At 48.6% G+C, this 21,771-nt stretch overlaps 1 protein-coding gene across 11 annotated transcripts in view; it reads left to right on the top strand.

Moving 5' to 3' along the window:
* HPS4 (HPS4, biogenesis of lysosomal organelles complex 3 subunit 2) overlaps positions 1–21,771 on the top strand; it is a 31,978-nt gene that overhangs the window by 118 nt on the left and 10,089 nt on the right. For 3 of the 11 annotated variants that reach the window (XM_021071774.1, XM_005670765.3, XM_005670768.3), the window contains exons 2-13: positions 1,654–2,182; positions 4,071–4,161; positions 5,772–5,915; positions 9,177–9,284; positions 9,716–9,832; positions 11,146–11,240; positions 11,841–11,913; positions 13,803–13,839; positions 14,491–14,587; positions 15,160–16,054; positions 20,561–20,693; positions 21,153–21,261. In XM_021071774.1, the coding sequence (XP_020927433.1) occupies positions 2,142–2,182; positions 4,071–4,161; positions 5,772–5,915; positions 9,177–9,284; positions 9,716–9,832; positions 11,146–11,240; positions 11,841–11,913; positions 13,803–13,839; positions 14,491–14,587; positions 15,160–16,054; positions 20,561–20,693; positions 21,153–21,261 (1,940 nt within the window). In that variant the 5' untranslated portion in view covers positions 1,654–2,141. 11 annotated transcript variants of the gene reach the window in all.

Below are 21,771 nucleotides of genomic sequence, written 5' to 3'. Positions count from 1 at the left end.
GTACCGAGCAGGAGTCTCTGAAGCCTCCGGGTCCCGGGTCCCTGGTCCCTAACCCCGATTCCCGGGCTGCCTGGCTACTCCGGCGGGTGGGCGGTGCCGGGCGGCGCGGGGACACCGAAGGGAGGCCCCTCCGCGCTGTGACCGGGGACCAATTGACACCCTCTGGCCCCGAGCCTTTGCCCACCAATTCCAGCCTTATGGAGCTGAGGCCAGACACTTCCCAGTGCAGTCGGTGGTTGCCGATCGCTTCTTGGACCTTCGCAGTCATTAGCGCTCCGTTTCCTGCTCTGCTGGCCTACTGGGGCCATTTCCTACACCATCCCCACCATCCCCTAAGCTTTGCAGGCCACGCCTTGACTCTCCCGGTCTTTCCTACTGCTACTGCCCAAGTCAGAGCTTCTCTGGCCACATCCCAATACCTGCCCTATCCCAGGACCATTACCAACTTCTGGACCTTTCAAAAATAAGCGAGAGGAACTTGGCAGTGTAGGACCCAGTACTCTGACAACAAGGGATGGAGGTTTCAGGCTGCAGTCCTTGGATCAGCGGGCTTAGATGCCGCCTCCACAGGCATCGGAATATGCTTCAAGGTACCATGATTGTGTCCCTGTGGAGGCCCACCCCAAGGCATAGAGAGCTTACAGCCATCAAAATACAGTGATGTCCTCCCTAGGGTCTTCTCTCTACCAAAGGAGGTTTTTTTTGCCTTTTTTTTTTAGGGCCGCACTCGCGGCACATGGAGGTTCCCAGGCTGGGGGTCCAATCAGACCTACAGTTGCCAGCCTACACCTCAGCCACAGAAACAGATCCCAGCCACGTCTGTGACCTACTCCACAGCTCATGGCAATGCCGGATCCTTAACCTACCAAAAAACTCCTATTGTGTTCCTAGGAAGATGACAGATGGTGAAAAAGCATTTGAAACCTTGACGCTGGGGAGATTAAGCTTGGAGAAAGTGATAGAAGGGACACAGTTTTGAAGTGACCAGAGGGTTGTCTTGTGGAAAGATTAGACCTTGTTTTCCTGGAAAGTGTTTTCCAGACCAGTGTGTGGAGGTTAGTGGGGGGATGTGTGTGCAATTTCAGCTTGGTGGGAGGATAGATTTAATACTGTGAACTGCCTGTCTCTGGAGGGAGTAAGCCAGAGACTGGCAAGGTAGTTTTTGAAGAGGAGTCCAAGAGAGAAAGATTAGAGTAAGAGATGGCAGTGTGCCTTATGAGTCTGAAATTTCATGATGCTTTGAGTTCTCTTGCCTCTTGTGGGAGTCTGAAAGCCACTTGGTAAATTTTCTCTTTATTGTCTTTTAGAAACTTGCTCAGCTCTGGGATTCTACATGTTCAGATTATTTTGGGGGCTGTCAAGATGACAGTTCCTTAATTTGAGTCCCATTATTACTACAGCAACCACCTTATTTGTATAACTGTCCTTTATACCCAGAGCTTTTTCACACCAGTTACTTATCTTTTGTGTGACATACTGCTCAAGTAGCTACAGGACTTACTCGGAAGGCCTGCTCCCCTCTCTTTTGTATTTTGAAACATACTTTTCAACTTTCTGGAAAGCTCTTTTGAAGAAAAGCATTTGCTTCACCCTGCTGGGTCACATGCTCACTCATGGGATTCTGAAATAATCTATTCCTTGTGTTTATTTTAGGGCCAAGACACGGATGTTTAAACGGGAAGCTTCAACACTTTTTAAAAACAACCTTCAGAATGGCTTTGAACCAGACAAGCTAGAGGTTGCTTTAGAGCACTGCCCTCAGCATGCATCTCCTCTGTCAGCCTTCCTGGGCGAGAAACTCTCTGAAGGGGTTGTTCTGCAGAGGGCAGAGAGCTGATGGATTTGAATCCGATTGGTGGATTTGACTTTTCTGGTAGAATTCTCTTGCTTTATTATATTCCTTCCCAGAGTTCTGAGAGGCGTGGAGGTATTAATGGGACTGAAGGGCCTACAAGGAAGGGAAGCAGTATTTTCATGCTGAGTGAAAACTAAACAGGTGACCGTTGTGACTGGAAATACTTAAAGCTTCCCACGTCTGGATTTGCTGGATTGGGGACACAGGAACTGTCACTACTGGGGAGAAAGAAGCTAGACTGGACAAGAAAACCCAGATAAAGAGAATGAAGGCCACCGGAGAATAAATGGCCACCTCCACTTTACCAGAGACAAAGTCAGCCTCCTGGTGAGTAGCAAGGCCCTCGGTGCTCTAGTTCCTGAAAGACTGCTGAATGGATATTTGGGTGTAACTGAAAATTCTCAGGCAGATTTCCCTGACTTTTTTTTTTTTTTTTTTTTTTTTTTTTAAGTAGCCCCTTGATCTTATTAAGTGCAGGGGAGGGGAAGATTCTTTTTCCTCAGAGCAGCGAAATCAAGTGTGGGGCCATTTCTCTTCAAAGCTGATGTGTTGTAACCACATGAGCCTCTTGCAGGGTTTGGATGAGTCCAGCATGGCTGGTAGATTGTAGAAAAGACAGCTGTGGCTGGATCCTACAGCGGGCTTTGATAATACTGTGGGCACAGGACTCTTCACTTTTGAGAGACAAGAAACGGTTGCAGTGCAGAATTACCCCAGGAGAAGGGGTTTGGCCAGACTGGCTCTTGAAGGGTATTACACAACGTCTGCCCGAAACTCAGTTCCCTTCTCAAACCCAAGTGGGCTAATCCTGTCATAATTTGGTTCAGCAAACATTAATCAGGGAGATGAAAGAGAGAGGCTTGGTTTCAATAGAATGGGCAGGATGTAGTGACGGATTATATGTGTGCAGTTTGAAATGACACGCAAGTTGTTTTGTGAGCCGTGAAGAGTGGGGGCGCTTTCACCCTTTCTAACTAAAAGACTGTACCTTCTGATTGCCTTCGTCCGATTCTGCCTTCCCCTACCCCCTGCCTCTGATAAGTTCAAATAATCGGATCTCTTTTTCTAAGTTTGTTTGTTTGAGGTACAATTGACCTATAAAGCTATGTTAGTTCCTGATGCCCAAATCAGTGATTTGATATTTCTATACGTTACAAAATGTGCACCACCCAGCAGTGGTTTCTGAGTTGGGCTTGAAACATTTTTGAGGCTCTTTGATCTGCAGTTACCCTGAGGCCAGTTGCACACTGGGCTTAGGACTCAAGATTCTTAAGTGGGCTCTGCTAGAAACAGTTAGTGCCTGTCATCAGGAAGATAAGGTGGGAGCCAAGGAGGGTGGTAGGGGGAGGGCATGGTCCAGGGGAGAAGAGCAGGTGAGACAGAGCAGTCATATGCTCTGGCCTGACGTGTGCTTTCATAGATTGAGAGTTAAATCCCAGGTCCTGCCTGGGGAGTTTGCTTTGTGGTCTGAAAGAGGTAATTATACCCCTGAGTAGACCCTGAGTCTTCAGGGAAGAGTAGAGGGTTATGGAAATTGAGAAGAGAGCTTCTGGGGTGGGGGTGCTGGAAGGGGATCAGAAGTTGGATGAGGGATCGCATTAAAGGACCAGTGAGGTTTTGACAGGCAGAGAGGGGTGTGGTGCCTCTTTGGAAACTCTCAGACACCCCCACTTTTCCTGTCATAGACTCACCATCCTGAGTGAAGACTACGTTTCCCGTCTCCTTTGCTCGCCACGACCCAAGGCTGGCCTGGCAAATGTAGCACACACCACAGGCCCTTGGCAAATATGTGTTAAATGAATTCCTGGTAAACGGACTATTTCCAGAGATCGTGCCCAGCAGTCATGAGGGCACTAAGACATTCCTAACTTACTTTGTTATCAGAGCCTTAAAAGACACTTTACCAAACCACATGGTAATAGAGTTAAGGTTCAGCATCTCAAGTCAGAGGTGTCATTTCGGGCACCCAGGCTTTCCTTAGCTGCTCCTCTGTCTTTGGGGGCTGGATAGAGGCATATTTTTAGTTTGACTTGACAGCCCTCATGAAACGGTTTTATCTCTCTGTAGCTCCTGGGTTCTTTCTCCTGGGGCTATAAGAAGGCTTTTCAAATACTGAGAAATGAGCCCCTCTCTGGCTGGGCAGCAGGAAGCTGTGTTTACAAGGCCTTGCTCACGGGATGGAAGGAAACACAGCTCCCTTTTGTTCTCTTGCCAGGTGGAATTATTTTTTCCTTTATGATGGTTCCAAGGTGAAGGGAGAAGGAGATCCAACCAGAGCCGGCATCTGTTACTTTTATCCCTCTCAGGTAAGCTACACGGCATCTTCTTGTTCCCTGGGGATCCCACTGTCTTCAAGTGGTGACTTTTCAAAGGTCTATGGAAGGTTTCCATCTGGACAGTTCTCTTTGCATAATCCAGGCATTTGCCACTTCTACTCTCTTATTTTTTTTTTTTTTTTTTTTTTTTTTTGGTCTGTGCCCAAGGCATACAGAAGTTCCCAGGCCAGGGATCAATCCCATGCCACAGCAGTGACAATGCAGGGTCCTTAACCTGCTGTGCCGTCTTGGAACTCCATACTCTCTTGTTCCCAATTGTCCTATTTGTTATTGTCATGGTGTTGAGGTGCCCAGGCACCCCAGAACTTCGCTTTCTCTAGTTCTTGTTACTGTAAAGATTTTCTGTCTGTTCCCATTGGATAAAAACTTTTCTTCTAACATATGCCAAAGTGAAAAGGAGCCTATCATCAGCCTTCACATGCCCATCACCAGTTTCAGCAATTTTCAACATTTGACCAATTTTATAGAACCCATCCTAACTCCTCCCCACTTTTTTCCTTCCTGGACTATGTTGAAGCAAATCCTAGACATTGTGTCATCTCACCAGTACCAAATAGCGGCTCTCACCAAAAATTATGTATTTTTTTAACATCCCATTCAGCAAAGTGACAATAATTAGTAACAATAATTCCTTAATATCATCTAATACATCTTATATTGAAATTTTGCCTTTATTATCTTCGATGTACTTAGTCCTTCCGTTCCTCCTTCCCCCTTTCTCCCCCGCCCCTTCTTCTGCTAATCAGCATCCAAACAAGGTCCACATACGTGATTTGGAAATTTTATGTTTTAAGTCTCTTTTATTGTATAAGAACACTCCTCACCCTCCTCCCACCCCCAGCGTTGAATTATTGAAGAAGCCAGGTCACTTATGCAGAAGAACATCAGCACATCCCCCTCTCTGGTTTGGGCTGATTACTTCCTCATGATGGTATCATTTAATGTCTTCTACCCAGGGCATTTCCTCTAAAGTAGCAGTAAGATCTAGAGTCTTGATTAGGTTCAAGTTCAGCTCTTTTAGGCAGGAGTTCTTCATTTTTTGTTGTATCGAATAATGTCTGTCCGCCCCACAGCTTAGTTCGAAGATTAGTTAGGAGATCTGTATATTCGCTCATGTGATTACACTCTGACTTGGAGAGCGGGGATTAGACTAGGCTGCTCTGGCCACTCCGCAGGGGCTCTGACTGGGGATAAAGGCTCACGCTTCTACCCATGTAAATGCCTGTAATCCCAGGAACAGAAATGTAGTTCTGGGCAATCATCAGATTCATTCACTGTGGATGTCTGTGACAGTTCAGTCATTTTGGGCAGGGTTCAGCAAACTTTGTCTAAAAAGGGCCAATGAAGGGGTGTTTTAGGCTTTGCAAGACGCGTAAGGGCTCTGTCACATATTCTTTTGTGTTGCTGTTATTTTGTCAACCTTAAAAAAATGTCAAAACCGTCCTTAGCTCATGGATTATATAAAAACAGGTGGCAGAGTCCATCTGGCCTGCAGGCTAGTTTGCTAACCACTGCTCTAAGGAACGATGCAAGAGTTTAAAAGCTTCAACCTCACGCCTGGAATTTGCCCCTTTTCCCAGACCCTGCTTGACCAACAGGAGTTGCTCTGTGGACAGATTGCCGGGGCTGTCCACTGTATTTCTGACATTTCTGGCTCTCCTCCTGCCCTCATCCGTCTGAGGAAACTTAAGTTTGCTATAAAAGTGGACGGCGATTTCCTTTGGGTAAGTTTAACCCGGAGCCAACGGGTGTGTGGCTACCAAGGGTCACTTGTCTTGGAGGGTTTAGAAAGTATATGCCTCCCCGCCCAATCCAAATATTCCAGCATGCAGAACATTAACTAGAGTTCAGTATCTGCTTGTGGTTCTTCCTCTCTTTTGAGGTAAAATTTATTTACATATGATGAAACACACAAATCTTGGGTGTATCATTTGAATGAATGATGCCAATGTGTAACACAAATCTCTATGAGATACCGAATGTTAGCATCATGCCAGGAAGCTCCCTTATGTCCTCAGTTCTACCCCCACCCCTACCCCAGGTAACCACAGTTTTGAATTTGGCCACTGTAGATTAGTTTTGCCTGTTCTAGAGCATTGTATGAATGACGTGATGCATGTCACATTCCTCCATAGGCTGCTGTCCCGCTGCTTAATGTTTGCGAGGTTCATCCACGTCGTTGCATGTATTGGCAGTTCATTCCTGTTTATTGTTGAGTCTGAATGTATCACAGTCTACTTATTTATTCATCCTTTTTCTGGACACGTGAACTTTGTCCAGTTTTGGGCACTTAAGAAAAAGGTTCTAGAAACATTCTTACACAAGTCTCTTTGTAGTCATATGTTTCATTTCTCATGGGTAAAATCTAGGTGTGGAATTGCAGGGTCAAGGGTATGTGTCTTTTGATTTCATAAGGAACTGCCAGACTTTTGTCCAAAGTGGTTGTACCATTTTATATTCCTACCAAGAGTGTATGCAAATTCCAGATACTTCCACATCCTCATCACCACTGGCGAGGTCGGTCTGTTTAATTTTAGCCATTTTGTGGATGTGAAGTGGTATCTCACTGTGGTTTTAATTCGCATTTCCCCAATGACTAATGATATTAAGGCTTTTTATGTGTATATCTTCTTTAGGGAAATAATTGTCCAAAGCTTTAGCCCATTTTTTAAATTGGGTTTTCCTTTTTTTCTTGAGTTGTAGTGTTCCTTCTATATCCTCTGAATATCAGTTCTTTGTCGGATATATATTTTAAAGATATTTTCTCCCATTTTGTGGTGTGGCTATTAAGTTTCCTAATGTCTTTTGATGAGCAGAAGCTTCTAGTTTTAATAAAGTCTAATTTATCAATTTTATCCTTTATGGTTATTGTCTTTTGTTTGTTTTCACTTATTTTGGGCTGCACATGCGACATGTGGAAGTTCACAGGCTAGGAGCTGAATTGGAGCTACAGCCGCCAGCCTACACCACAGCCACACGGGATCCAAGCTGCATCTGCAACCTATACCACTGCTCACAGCAACACCAGATCCTTAACCCACTGAGCGGGGCCAGGGATTGAACCCACATCCTCATGGATACTAGTTGGGCTGGTTACCACTGAGCCACAACAGCAACTTCCATCTTTTACGATTGTTGTTTTCTGTATCCTGTCTAAAACCATTGCCTACCTCATTGGAGAAGACATTCTCGAATTTTTGTTTGTAAGTTTCATAGTTTTAGCTCTTAAATTTAGGTCTAGAATAAATATTTGTATATGGTGTGAAGTAAAGGTCAAGGGTCCTTTTTTCCATATGGATATCACGTTGTTCCAGCACTACTGTTGAAAAAACTTTCCTTTTCCTATTGGATTCCTGTGGCTCCTTTGTTGAAGATCAAATGACCATTTAAATATGGTTCTATTTCTGGGCTCTCTCTTCTTTTCCATTGATCTTTTTGGGGATTCAATACAGTACTACACTGTCTTTTTTTTCTTTTTTTTTTTCTTTTAAGGGTTGGACCTGCAACATATGGAAGTTCCCAGGCTAAGGGTTGAATTGGAGCTGCAGCTGCTGATCTATGCCACAGCCACAGCAACGCCAGATCTGAGCTGCATCTGTGACCTACGTGGCAACTTGTGACAACACCAGGTCCTTAATCCACTGAGTGAGGTTAGGAATTAAACCTGCATCCTCATGGACACCATGTCAGGCTCTTAACCTGCTGAGCCACAATGAGAACTCCAAGTCCTACACTGTCTTGATTTCTGTAGCCTTATAATAAGTCTGAAAATCAGATGATGTAAGTCCTCCAAACTTATTCTTCTCCAAGTAAGCTTTGGATATTTTAGGACCTTTGTATTTCTATCGTAGAATCAGTTTGTCAGTTTCTAAAGAAGAGCTGGTGGGATTATTAGAATTTCATTCAGTCTATGGATAAACTGGAGAAGTAGGCACTTACTGTGTACAGACTGCTCCGCTTGGATTACATCTGCAGATGGAATGATGATCCTTGCCTCAGTGGAGCTTACATTCAGAGGGCTTTTTTTTGTTTTGTTTTGTTTTGTTTTTTTGGTCTTTTTTACGGCTGCACCCAAGGCACATGGAGGTTCCCAGGCTAGGGGTCTAATTGGAGCTGTAGCCGCTGGCCTACAGCACAGCCAAATCAATGCTGGATCTGAGCCGTGTTTGTAACCTACACCACAGCTCATGGCAGTGCCAGATCCTTAACCCATTGAGCTAGGCCAGGGATTGAACCCATGTCCTCATGGATCCTAGTCAGGTTCATTTCTGCTGAGCCATGACGGGAACTCCTCAGAAGGCATTTTTAAAATTTATTTGTTTTCTGTCAGGGTTGGTTTGTTTGTTTAAGTTTCTGATGATTCCCTTAGGAAAGAGTCCTACAGGTAGAATTACTGAGTCAAAGAATACCAACTTTTTTCAGGCTCTTTAAACCTATGGCCTGATTACTTTCTTACCGAGCTGGTGTTTATCTTCTGTGGCACTGAGCACCACACTCGGCACTTCGGAGCCCCAGGACTGTGTGATGATCCCGGCTGTGCCCATGATGGAAACACTCCATCCAGCTGGAGAGATGGGGTGGCCATTTGAAACAGTTTGAGTCTAGTGTTTGCAGTGAAACCCAAATGAAACATCCAGGGTCCAAAGATCAGTACTGACAGTATGAAGGATTAGGAGAGGGGTCAGCATTGACTGGAGTGATGAGAACAGGCCCCTGGGGGTGCTGGAATCTTCGGTGGGCATAGGGGGCGGGGTGAGCCCCAGGCAAATGAACAGAAAGCAGGGGGCATTTTAGGTCGGGTACCTGAGTGGGTACAAAAAGTATTTGTTCCCTGCGGAGACTGGCATGGCTGGTGGAGGGTGTTGGGCCTCAGAGAAGAAGGATTTTGATGGGCCAGTGGATTCTAGCCATAGCGAGCCCTGGATGCCAGGATTCTGGGCTTGGCCTCAGAGAAAAAGAAAGTGCTCCTGGTCTCCTCTTTATAGGCACTGGGCTGTGCTGTGGAGCTCCCTGATGTCAGCTGCAAGCAGCTTCTGGACCAGCTCATTGGCTTATTTCATTTTTACAATGGACCTGTTTCTCTGGCATACGAGGTATGAAGATGGTGTTGACGCGTCTCAGGTGGAACCTCTTCACCAAAACTGGTGCTGCCAGGACATGGCGCTTACCCTGGGGTCTGGTACTTTCCACAAGCACATGGTGCCCAGCCACAAGGCCGAGGGCCCTGGAATGCCTTTCTTCCTCTGTGGCCTAAGTCCCATCCATGCAAGCATTCCTCCCGTCCGCTCCTCCCTGGGACAGCCGGGAACAGCAGGGCCTGGTCTCTGCCCTCCCCTCCCAGCCCCCTGGGCTGTGGGGGCAGGTTATCAGGAGGTCGGGGCCCCGCCTGTGTGGGAAGTTCAGAACAGGCCCTCCCTTTGGCCAGTTTCCTGTGTGGGGACAGTTTTGCTGATAGCTGGGGTCCTCACCAGAGAGCATGTCCCTCAGAATCTCGGGTAGTGACCGATGGCTGTTTCTGTCTCAGAGCTGCTCTCGGGAAGCACTGAGCGTGGAGTGGGACACCTTCATCGACCAGATCCTGAGGGACACGGGTGACCTGCACAAGATATTCAACTCCCTCTGGAACCTGGACCGAACCAAAGTAACAGCTCAGCCCCTTGCTCGTTGTCTTTAGGAATAAGGCTTCTGGACACTTGTTTTTTCCCTTAAATGAGCTGTATCTCAGTCCACAGGGTCATAGGATTCCACGCAGCCCTCACAAGCCATGTGAGCTTGGACAAGTCAGGTCACCTCTTGGAGCCTCACTCTTCTTACCCAGAAAATAGCCACATTACACCTGCCTTCCAGAACTGTTATGATGAAGTGAGACAAAACGTAAATGACAGAAAGCAAATGCCCAGGAAAGGGTATTATTATTTTGCTAGTGCCCCAGAAATGTTAAAACTCATGGAGTTCCCACTGTGGCACAATGGGATTGGCGGCATCTTGGAAGCGCTGGAACGCAGGTTTGATGCCCGGCCCAGCACAGTGGGTTAAAGGCGTAGGTCCCAACCGTGGCTCTGATCTGATCCACTGGCCCAGGGAACTCCTGCCACAAAGTGGCCAAAAAAGAAGAAAAAAGAAACAAAAAAGGAACCACCTGCCTGCACTCCAAGCATCTCAGGGGATGGGGCATATTCTGTGCAGCCAGCCCTCTGCGAGGTGTCGATGCTTGTAGGTGACGGTGTCCCTTTAACAGAGATGTGGCATGGGGACCCTGCTAGAAAGGGGATGGGTTTGGAGGGCTTCTTTTTTTTTTTTCTTTTTGGCCACCCTGAGGCATATGAAGCTCCCAGGCCAGGGATCAGATCCCAGCCATTGTCTCCACCTAAGCAGCAGCTTCGGCAATGCTGGATCCTCAACCCACTGTGCTGGGCCGGGCATCAAACCTGCGTTCCAGCACTTCCAAGATGCCGCCAATCCCATTGTGCCACAGTGGGAACTCTATGAGTTTTAACATTTCTGGGGCACTAGCAAAATAATAATACCCTTTCCTGGGCATTTGCTTTCTGTCATTTACATTTTGTCTCACTTCATCATCAGGCTTTGGGGGTGAGTGGGTTCACCTGGCACCATGACCTGAATTTGAGAGTCAGGCTCCCCTCTCCCGCTGCCTCCTGCCCTCAGTGTTGATAGTCAGGGTCTCCCTGGCAACCTGTACTGTCGCCTATGAAGAGCCATATGCCATATTTACTTTAACTTCCAGCTTCCAGAGAGGCCTCCTTGTTCCAAGACTTTGGCATTTGGTGGTGGCAGCCGTTCTGGGTGTAAGAGGCGTGACACAGCTGGTGCCATGTAGCACCTCTCCTTCCAGGCGTGGGTTCTGACCTGTCTGTCTGCTATCCAAAGCCCCCGTCCCCGCCGTCCCTTGCTGACCGTGAGTGTGCTGAATTGTGTGTTTCTTGCCCGGCACAGGTGGAGCCCCTGCTGTTGCTGAAGGCGGCCCTCATTCTACAGACCTGCCAGCGCTCCCCTCACATTCTAGCTGGCTGCATCCTCTATAAGGGACTGTGAGTAATGCCAGATTCTTCTCCTCCACCCCGCCACCTGCCACAGAACTGACCATCCGGCCACCTCCAGATATGGTTGAGGAGCTCTGCGGAGGGCCAGTTGTAGGTGGTTTTGTTAGGCAAACAGCGGGTAGTTTAGATTTTGTAAGGTCTTAACATCTTTGAGCGAAGTTGGGAAATTTGAAACTTGTGTCCAGAAAAGAGTTAAGGATATAAAAGGTAGCTTTGAAGAGGTCCATGAAATCCTCGGATGGGGTATGCCTTTGGGGTGCTCAGTCTCCAGCCCTGGGTGGCAGCCACCAGCACTGTCAGGAGAGGGACAGGAGGCCCTCAGTGCCTTCCCATTGCTGCCCGGGCCCCATGCACTTGCCTCAGCTTCCACTCTAGCTCCTGCGGCCTCATGCCGGGTCCACCTCAGGTTGGCTTCCTAGACCTCACTGCACCTCCTCACCCAGCTGGAGGGCCTCTTGACCCGGGCACCCAAGAGCCATCCAAACCTCCTCCAGGCCTCGTGGAGGCAGGGGGACTGTTGCCTTGTGCCCAGAGCTCTCTGATGACCAGAGTTCTGAGTGTTTCTTTTCTCCGTGTCTGACTTCCCAGGATCGTCAATACCCAGCTCCCGCCCTCCGTCACGGCCAAGGTCCTGCTTCATCGAGCTGCACATCAGGACCAGGTATGGTAAAGCTCACTCGCCTGGATGAGACACTTCCTCCGGCATGACTGTCTTTGTGTCAGGCGAGGCTGATGCCCAGTGCTATGTGGATGGGGGTGGCTGCCGTCTTGTCCTTGTCAGGATCCCAGGTCCATCTGTGTGGTTTTCCTTAAGAGTGAAACTGAAAGACAATGTTTTCTTTTGCACAGTAGACTTGGATAGTTGGCTTTTCTTCAATCCAGAGAAAATTTGACTTCCCTTAAGAATGGCCTTTAGGTCAAAGAGATGTTGGATTTTTGAGAGAAAGAAGGTAGAAGATGACTTAGGAAACAGAAACTTTTAAAATACTTCCATCTTATGTTTACTTAATTGTTTCTATAATGAAGGAAAAGTCATCCATGCTCATTGAGAATAAAATTGCTTGCAATTGGATGGCACAGAAGTCATCACTGCTGGCATCTAGCATGTTTCCTTTGAGTTCGTGTTTTCTTTTACTGGTTTATTCTTAGTGAATGAAGCTATGGTTTTATATGTGTCATAAGGCTAGCTTCTTACACTTATTAAATCAATAGACATTTAAAATGTGTCTGGGGCTCTACTGCAGCTCCTTCCCACTGTGGGGCGGGTGTTGCTAGAACAACCTTTCTGGTAAACTACTTGGTAATGGGAGGATTGACGATGCCATTGCCTTTTTCCTAATCATTTAGCTCCTAGGAATCAAAACTGTATCACAACAGGGTTTATGACAATGAAAAATCAGATATAACTCTAAATGTCTAAGGTAGGAGCGGGCAAACTACAGCCTGCGGGCCAGCTGCCTAGAGACAGAGTTTTATGGGCCTGCTTTTGAGCTACAACTGCAGGTTGAGTAGTTGCAAGAGACTGTATGGCCACAGAGTCAAAAATATTTACTAGCTTCACCCTTTACAGACAGGTTGCCAATTGCTGGTCTGAAATAGAGAAATGATTCTTTCACCTGCACCACTTTAAACATCATAAAGTTTTAGTCAGCTGTTTAAAATGGCCTTTAATGACATTTTAAGCATTTTAAGATGCTTTAATGACAGAAATTGCATGTCACTCTTTCAAGCTGAAAAGTGGAATTTTATATAATTTATATAATTTTATATAATTTTATATAATTTTATAAGTATTAAAAAAAAATGCAGATTTAAAGGAAAATATGCCCAATGTTCACAGCACTAGATTGTGGGCGAGGGAATTATATGCAATTTTTTTTTTTTTAAAGAATTTTTGTCTAGAGTTAGCTTATGTAAGAAAAAAAAGAAAGCCAATGAAATATAGGCGTGAAAGTCATTCTGGTTAGAAGAGCAGTTTGTTTTTTGTTTTGTTTTGCTGGGTCCTTTTGGAGCCTTTAGGTGGAGATGGAAATTTTCTTTCGAGAAAATTTCTGTGTTTATCACCGTAATTATAAATCAGATGGAGAAAGAATGGGCCTTGCATCTGGTTGAGTTTGAATCCTTTACCGTGAGGGTCACAGGCCCTTCGCACTTTTGCTGTTGGGATCTGTATGAGTTCTGTGCCAGGGCTGTGGCAGATAAGGCTGTGTTCCAGAACCTGTTTTCCCTGGAGGTCTGAGAGAGAACATGCATGCTTGCTGATATTCCCAGAGGAGAAGCTGAGAAATCAGAATGCAAAGCCTGCTGTGATTCTGGATGGCATGGCCACCCCCAGCCAGCGTGGGCCCAGCTCTCGCCTGACCCCGGCCTCGGTGGGGAGCAGGCAGCTTAGGGAGCTTCTGTTCCATCTGCCTCGCTATTGGCATGTGGTTGGGACCAGCACTCTGGGCCTGGCTACGTTTTGTGAACAGATGGCACCATGCAATCCTGATGGTTAGGTCGGGGAGAAAGCGGTGCCCAGTACCAATTTCTGTGCCTGTTTATTTTCAGAGAATACCTCCAGGAGGGGATGCCCTGCAGGAACACAGTGAGTAGTGAGGTGCCTTGTTGCACCTTGAGCATGGTCTCCAAGCTGCCTGTCCCTATTCAAGTCACTTCAAAGACCCAGTAGTCCCATGGGGTTATTCCATTGACCGTAAGATTACAAAAATAGAGCTTCAAGGACAAAATTAGCCATCAATTCCTAGTTGTAAAGGTCCTGATTTTAGGCACACTTTTTCACTCCCTGTTTTCAGGTCCTCCTTAATTCACCATTGCCAGACAAATACGTTCCCAAAGGTCACAAATACGAAAGGGTGAGATCAGTGGCAACCGCCAGAAAGGTCTTTTGCCACAATGGAGGTGTCCCCAAGAGGAGGATTTTGTTTTATTTTGAAGCATAAGTTGGGGCAGATCCCTTTTGCCACTTGGAAGTGCTTTTTTCTAGTTTCTGCCCTTTTTTTAAGTGCCACTAAATTATCTTCCACCAAAAGTTACTCTGGGAGCAAAGTTGCCTATGTGGGCTTTTCCTTGCTGATTGCAGAAGTTGTAGCTGCAGTTCTGTGGCTTTTGCTCTGGGCTGAGGAGTGCTTCAGAGAGCTGCTGTCTGAGCTAGCATTACCCCAAGAACAGGTCCTGCCCCCCTCCCATCTTTTCTGATCCGGGGGTGAGCCCTGTCCACATTGCTTTGCAATTCCAGGAGTGGCACTCCCTCCAAATGTCCAGATTGTGCGTGTTTTCCTGACCGAAGAAGAAGCCGACAGTCTCCATGAGTTCCCCCGGGAGCCTGTGACCAGGTGAGCAGGCTCACAGGGGTTCCTCTTAAACCACATGTTGGGCACAGCTGCCCATGGGACTGCCCATTCTTCCATAATTCCATTTTCTCCATGTTCTGCCTTGGAAGGGCATCTGGAGCTTCAGCCTGTAGATAGGAGGCATCTGGCCTAATGAGATGAGCGCAGGTTTCAAATTCCAGATCTGTTGCTTGTAGGCTGTGTGACCTTGGGCAAGTCCATTCCCTGCCTGAACCTCAATTTTTTTCATCTATAAAATGGACCCGGTTACATCTCCTTCCTGGGTTCATCATGAAAGTCGGCAATAGTATATATGTAGAACCCTGTATAGGCCTCAGAGCCCACCTCCAAATGTGGTGGCCTCTGAGTCAGTGGGCTCTGCCGTTTCCAGTAGGTGATCCTGATGTCACTCCTCTGCTTTGACCATGGCCTCGTCTTAGGCTCTTTGGCCTCAGCACCCATTTGTCAGGGATGCCCGTGCGTTTTAGGGAAACACTGCTTTAGTCTCACCCAGAGAAGGGCCCTTGCCCGCATTTGGTCACCTGCTCCTTCCTCATGCCCACCTTGCTTGCTAGTGCCCCAGCATCATCAGCCAGACTCCAGGAGCCTTCAGCCCAGCGCCCTCCAAAGAAGGGTTTGAGCACAGCTGTCCTGGAAGAAAATGCCCCTGAGCACGTGGAATCCACCATCTGGACCTCCACGACCGCCCCTGAGCCCACGTCTCCTGACACTGCTTGGTCAAATGGCAACTTGGAGAATGGACACTGGTCTGGCCATGATCTGGAGAGCATCAAGCCTGTAAAACTGCCCCACACCACCTGGAGCAAGGGGCCTGGGCTCAGCTGCACCCTGGGGAAGGAACCTGGTTTGTTCAGGGCAGGAGAGGAGCTAGACTTGTCTGAAATCCATATTCCAGAAGCTCAGGAAATGGGAGCATCCTCAGGTTATTTTGCTTCATCACCTGTATGTGCCCCAGATAGGGGGGCTCCTGGCTGCAGGGACTCTGTCGGTGACACTGGCAACCCTGAACCCAAGCTACCTGAGGCCCTGCCTGGGGGCACAGCCATCAGCAGCCTTCTCCACACCTCTGCTCTTGAGATGCTCCCCCAGAATGGAGCCCTGGAACAGCTTGGAGACCTTCCTGGTGACAGCAGCCAGGTCCTTGGAAGGACAAGTGGGCCGTTGCCATCACCTTGCTTAGATTCGAGGCAGACAGGACCTGAGCTTCCCCTGGAGGAACAAGATGCAGAGCAACGTGGTGATGGGGTTCATGAGAGCCACTCAGCCCCCAGTCAGGAACTCGGCTCCAGCTTGGCAGAACCCCCAGGCAGAACCAACTCCGGGTCAACCCTGACATCCAGCGTGGGGCTTGTGCGGATGAACCTCTACACTCACAGTGTTAAAGGCCTGGTGCTGTCGCTGCTGGCTGAGGAGCCGCTGCTGGGAGACAGTGCAGCCATCGAGGAGGTGGTGAGTGTGCACCAACCCCCCACCCCTACCATCACCTAATAGTCCCCTCCTGCCTTCTAGGAGTGTGGAGAGGCAGGGAGGGGATGGGGGCTCAGCCTTCGCTGCATGACCTCCTGCAAAACGTCCTTGTTCATACAGTGGGGAGGTGGCAGCCTCCCTGGGTGTTTGTGGGGATGGGTGAGCGTCCAGTACAGGGCATGGAACCAAGTGCAAAGGCATCCACAAGTGTTGCCCTTTCCAGCTTCTTCTACTTTCTCTGAGCCTCCGGTTCCCCATCAGCAGTGTGGGTGCAGTGCAGTCCCGCAGGCAATGACCACACTCTGCTGCTATTGTGCCGCCACACTAGAGGCCTCAGTCCCTGGCCCAGCAGCCCTAGGCTCTGTGTGCCTGCAGCCTGCAGTGTCACCACCTGGGCTGGGAGTTCTCCACTAACCCCGACTTACCCTGTGTCTGAAGCTCCTTCTGAGAAAGCCTGAGACATCTGAAATGTTAATTCGCTCCAGAAGCCTCCTCTCAAACCCTTGCAGCCCCTTCCCCACTGAGAGTGGTAAACCGACCTTCTCTGGGGCCTGGGCCCATGCTGGAGATCCAGTTGCCATAGTAACAGTCTTGCTTTAGTTGGCAGGGAAGCGGTAGTGGGAAAAACAGCAGGTTGAAATTGCTGCAGGGTGAGTGGTGTCCTGGGGCTCGTCTTGTTTTTGTTCTTAAATCTATGTTGGTCTAAGCCCATCTTATTAGCATGCAGGGCCTTCAACCCTCCATAAATGAGCCAGCCAGTCCCCTTGGAGCGCAGTGAAGGAGGAAGGCAGCGTCCCCCCCAGAGACCGCACCTCTGCGCACCTGCCCTGCTTCTCCCCTTTCCAAGGCCCTGCGTCACCCTCACCGAGTGGGGGCTTGGTGGCCTCCCTCCTTCTCCTTCCCCATAGCTCTGAGTGATGGCTCCACCTCCTCCTCTTTGTGACAGCACGGGAACACATGAATGCAATTCTGTGCATCTACCTCCCAGCAGACACGTTGGCTTCACGGTCTGTCCTGCTGAGCACCGAGCTTAGACCCAGCATTTTGAAGGCCCTGTGTTTGGATGCAGTAAAGTGGATACCATCTTTCTCTTTTTACTTCCCCCAACCCCCCAAAACAAAAAGTATAGCACAGTCCGCTCTTGGAGAAGGATGTAAATTAAGACATATTCTATATTCGCTGTATCTAAATACCTTACATCTGCCACTTTAGCCAAGGCTTGGAACAGCTCTGGGGCAGGCATGGTAACCCCTACTTTATCAATAAGAAAACCACCTCATTGAAATATAGAGACCTAATGCACATGCTTGGTCCCAAATTTCTGCTTGTTCTCGTCCCCCACCTCCGCCCCCGCGGATCTGACCTCGACACGGAAGGCAGGATGGTGAAGGAGTGAGTGCCTTGCTCTCTGTGGCCCCTGATACACAGACATGTCACCTGGTCTGTCACTGCCCATCTTTGTCAGGACAGTGACTGCTCTGGGCTTTCAAGGAAAGTAGAGTTTGGTGTTAGGTAGGAAAGAGTTCAGTAATATGGAAAAGGGAAACTAGTCCTTTCTGAAAAGGCTAGGGCGTGACTTTGATCAGCTTGGTGGTTTGAGAACAGGGCGGGCAATCAGACCTGCAGGCCGTGGGCGACTGCCCTTACTGCCTCTTTGTCCCAGACCTACACACAGAACACTTGACCTGATTTCCCTCCATACTCTCTGCTGCTGTCTGGAAAAGCCAACCACCTGCAGAATGGTAAACAACAGCTCAGAAGCCACCATGAGCACAGCTCCCGTGGGACGGACACAGGCCAAGGTGCCCTGTGTTGTTTTGCCATCATGTCTATCAGCGGATCAACTGCCACCTTTGCCCTTTGCTGAGGGTGGGGAGCGGGGAGTGGGTAGGGGAGCAGCCCAGAGAGGTCAGGATTGGTTCAGAAGGAACGGAGTAAGGCTTTCACCAGGGGGCAGCATAGAGCCACTGTTTCCTGCTCAAAACCCCAAATAATCATCTCATTGACCTTCAACTACAGAGATCAATTATTCATTGCTACAGTAGGACATGGGGCTGTGTGTGTACAGCAGACAAAGCCTGAGGTCAGTGTGCTAGCATAAAATACGACAAAGCACCCCTCTGCCTTGAAACCGGTGCTTCTGAGCAAATGCATGTTCCTGCATCGGTTCTTCTGCTTGTTTGGGGACACTGACACTGGAACCACTTGCTTTGCTGTGGACTGGAAAGCAGAGGACCCAGGGACAGCCCCAGCTCTGTGTCTCTAGGGCCGTGCTAAGGGTCTCGTACGTGGTGGTATGTCTCAGCGGCTGGCAAACTTTAACACAAAGGAGCGCAAAGCAGATGTTTTCTGCTTTGTACAACTATTCAACTGAGCTGTTGTAGTACAGAAACAACTATAATAAACAGGTGGCTGTGTTCTAGTACATTGTTTATGGACACAAAAATTGGAATTTCATATAATCTTCACATGTCACAATATTATTCTTTTGATTTTTTTCCTAACCATATAAAAATATAAAAACCATTCTTGGTGCTCAGGCTATACAGAAATAGTCAATGGGCTAGAGCTGCTCCACAGGCTGTGGTTTGCTGATCCCTGGTATATACGCAAGCACTTGGTTTTCAGTAGAAAACTGTCCACGTGTCATCTGGTATAAGGTCTTGTGATTAACTGTGTTGATGGTTAAGTGATTTTATCTTGAGGACAAATTAGGCAGAAGATTCCAGAAGTGGTGCTTGGTGCCTACAGAGAAAACTTGGGGTTTGGCACAGCTCACTCTCTGTCCCCATGGTCCCTTTCCCTGGGCACCAGCTGGGGGTGGGAGGGATGACTGTTGAAGATTCCTGAGGTCCAGAAACCTCCAGCAAGGCTGTGACTTGACCTCATGGTGAATCCTGTCCACACAGACACCTGCTCAAACAGGAGCCTTGCCTGCATATGTTAACTGTAGGTGAGACTGTTCCTGGAATCTGAGTAGGGACAAAGTGCTGCTTGTCCTCCTGTCCCCTTACTACACATCCTGGACTCAACCCACACAGCTCAGGAGTTGACGGTGCCTGGCATGACTTATGCCCACTGTCAGTCACTGCATGGTGCTTTACTGAGCACTTCCTGGGGGCCCCGCACTCTGCTGGGCCCTGGGGATGCAGAGATGAGGGTGTAACATAAAACCTGCGAGCCAGACTTACTGCCTTTAAGTATCATTTCTATGACATTCAGATAGAAAAACTAACTTAAGCCCAGAACGCTCCCCCAGATAACATTTGAGCTTCATGACTTTCATCTCAGAACATTCTCTTTGCATCTTTGTACCTTTTACATGCACTTATTTTTTTTACACAGCTGTTGTAAAATAGTCCAGGGACAAGTCATGTGAGTCCAGGGACAAGAGCTCTTCAAAGAGGTCCACTTCCCTAATAATGCTCATTTTCATATTCTTGACTTTATGAAAATTCTTGCCTGCTGGGTAGCATGTTAACGTGTATAGTATATGTTATTTGACTTCATCCACTCAGCAGATGAAAAAAAAATGAGGCACAGAAAATTCAGTGATTTGCCCTGGTCCTCTGGCTGGGAAGAGGCTGAGCAGGATGCCCTTCACCTGGAGCCAGCTGCTGCCCTGGGCAGAGTCCTCCTGTGGCTAAAGCAGCCCCCATCCCACCCCCCGGGAGGCCCCAGCAGGCCCTGTTTCAGACTGAATCTATGGGGACAGGACTGATGTACTTGCTTGGGCCCAAAATGGAGCTCAGCCATTTGAGAATGACGTTGCAGGAAAGCAGTTTAAGGATAAAGAACAAAGTTCATGCTGTATCGTTGGCTTATAAAACTAGTATAGATCATCATTTATGGTTTATAAACTTCTTCGGTTTATAAACAAAGGATCATACACACTGGGACAGTCCCGTGTTCCCACCTGTGCCTGCACATGACACCCCCTGGGAGGGCTTTGAAATACAGGTGTTTGTTTGGGTCTCACCTCCTGGACAGCCTTCCTCAGCTGGGTTCTTCCTGGAGCCAGACAGCACAGAAAACCACACACGCTCCTCTGTCCTTTGAGAGCAGTGGCTGGAACCACACTGGAGGGAGGCAGTGGACAATTTCTCAGTCCTGTGGAGCAGCACTGGGGGTGGGGGGGCAGGCCAGCTGTACCCGAAGCCCTGCAGCCGGGGCAGGAGGGCCGTGGTCAGGAGGAGTTGCACCAGGGCGCCGGCGGAGGCTCTGTCTAGATGGTGAAATTATGGGCCTTTTTTCCTTTCTTTTAAAATTTATTTTCTGCTCTCCTCTATCTCCTGAATTTTCTACAAGTTCAAAAAGCATTAGAACATAAGGACGGAAGTCAGGACTTCTCCAAAATCCGGTCAAAGCACTGGCCAGAGTTTTGCTAAGTCAGGTGGCCACGCTGCTGTCCTGTGGGTGCTTTGCTGAGTGGGGGGTGGGGGGCATGCTGGCTGGACTTTGCAGCCTGCCCTGTCCCGGTCTCCGCAGTACCACGGCAGCCTGGCGTCCCTCAATGGGCTGGAGGTGCACCTGAGCGAGACACTGCCCCGGGACCAGGCAGCCTCCACGGCCAGAACCTACAACTTCACTCACTACGACCGCATCCAGAATGTGCTGGCAGGTAAGGAGCAAGGTCCGAAGGTCCCCGAGGCTCCAGGTGCCTCCGGAAGGTGGGTGGGGTTCAGAAACCCCGCCAGCACACGGGGTGGTGCCCTGTACTCAGGATGCTGCCTTCTCACTTGGAGCCCAGCTCCCACTGGGTTCAAATCCTCATGGCAGACATTTCTTTGCTCATTTGTCCTTTTTAGCTGTTTCTCCAGTGTTTTGAGAGAAGCACACACATGTTCAAATATCTGTATAAGGCTGCCTCCCCCCGATTCGAACATGCGTGTGCAGAGGCCATGCTGCTTCCTGTCAGGGGTGCCATGTGTCCTGTGGGAGATGCCACTGCAAGACCCAGCATCCCAGCCTCTGTCCCGCTGGCCCTTGGCATCTGCACTCATGGCTGAGGCCTTGATCTGTCCCAGTTAACAGTCCTGGGGTGGGTGCTGTTCACAACTTCCATGCCCTCTTTTGGAAGCCAACCTGCCTCAGGAGGCCACAGCCCAGGACCGCCGCTTCCTCCACGCCGTCAGCCTCATGCATTCTGACTTCGCCCGGCTGCCCACACTGTACGAGGTAACCGTCAGGTGAGTGTCCCCTGGGTCACTCATCCCTGCACCAGGAGCCACCTTCCTGGCCCTCTGTGATCGCTCCAGTGGCTGCTGTCATCTCCCCTTGTGCTTCCCCATGGCATGTGTTTGCTGGTCCCATCCTGGGGCTCAGGTTGCTTTAGGCACCAGGTACAGCAGGAAGGGGACCTAAGGCCCTTGCTATCTTGGGGCTTCTGTTACTGTGGGGGTTGGGGGGCTCAGCTCAGTCTTTTTGCCGCAAACAATGCTGAAGTGCATCTAACTTAACAAGTCCTGCACCAAGTGAAACGTTACCCTCCCCTCACCAGCCCACGCCCCAAAGATACCCAGTTACTCGTTTGTGGTGTGTGTTGCTCCAAGTTTTGTTGTGTCTTTTTTTATTTTTTCGCATATAAAAGATAGATGATTAATATTTTAAATTATTTTAATGGTTCTAGAAAATGGGAGCATTCTAATGTGCTGTTTTACGAGTTCCTTTTTTTCACGTGTTGCACACCTTCATGCCAG

The sequence above is a fragment of the Sus scrofa genome, chromosome 14 (assembly GCF_000003025.6).
Source record: "Sus scrofa isolate TJ Tabasco breed Duroc chromosome 14, Sscrofa11.1, whole genome shotgun sequence".
Classification (NCBI taxonomy): domain Eukaryota; kingdom Metazoa; phylum Chordata; class Mammalia; order Artiodactyla; family Suidae; genus Sus; species Sus scrofa.
The sequence above is the reverse complement of the archived record's forward strand: the minus strand, read 5'-3'. Positions and strand labels throughout refer to the sequence as shown.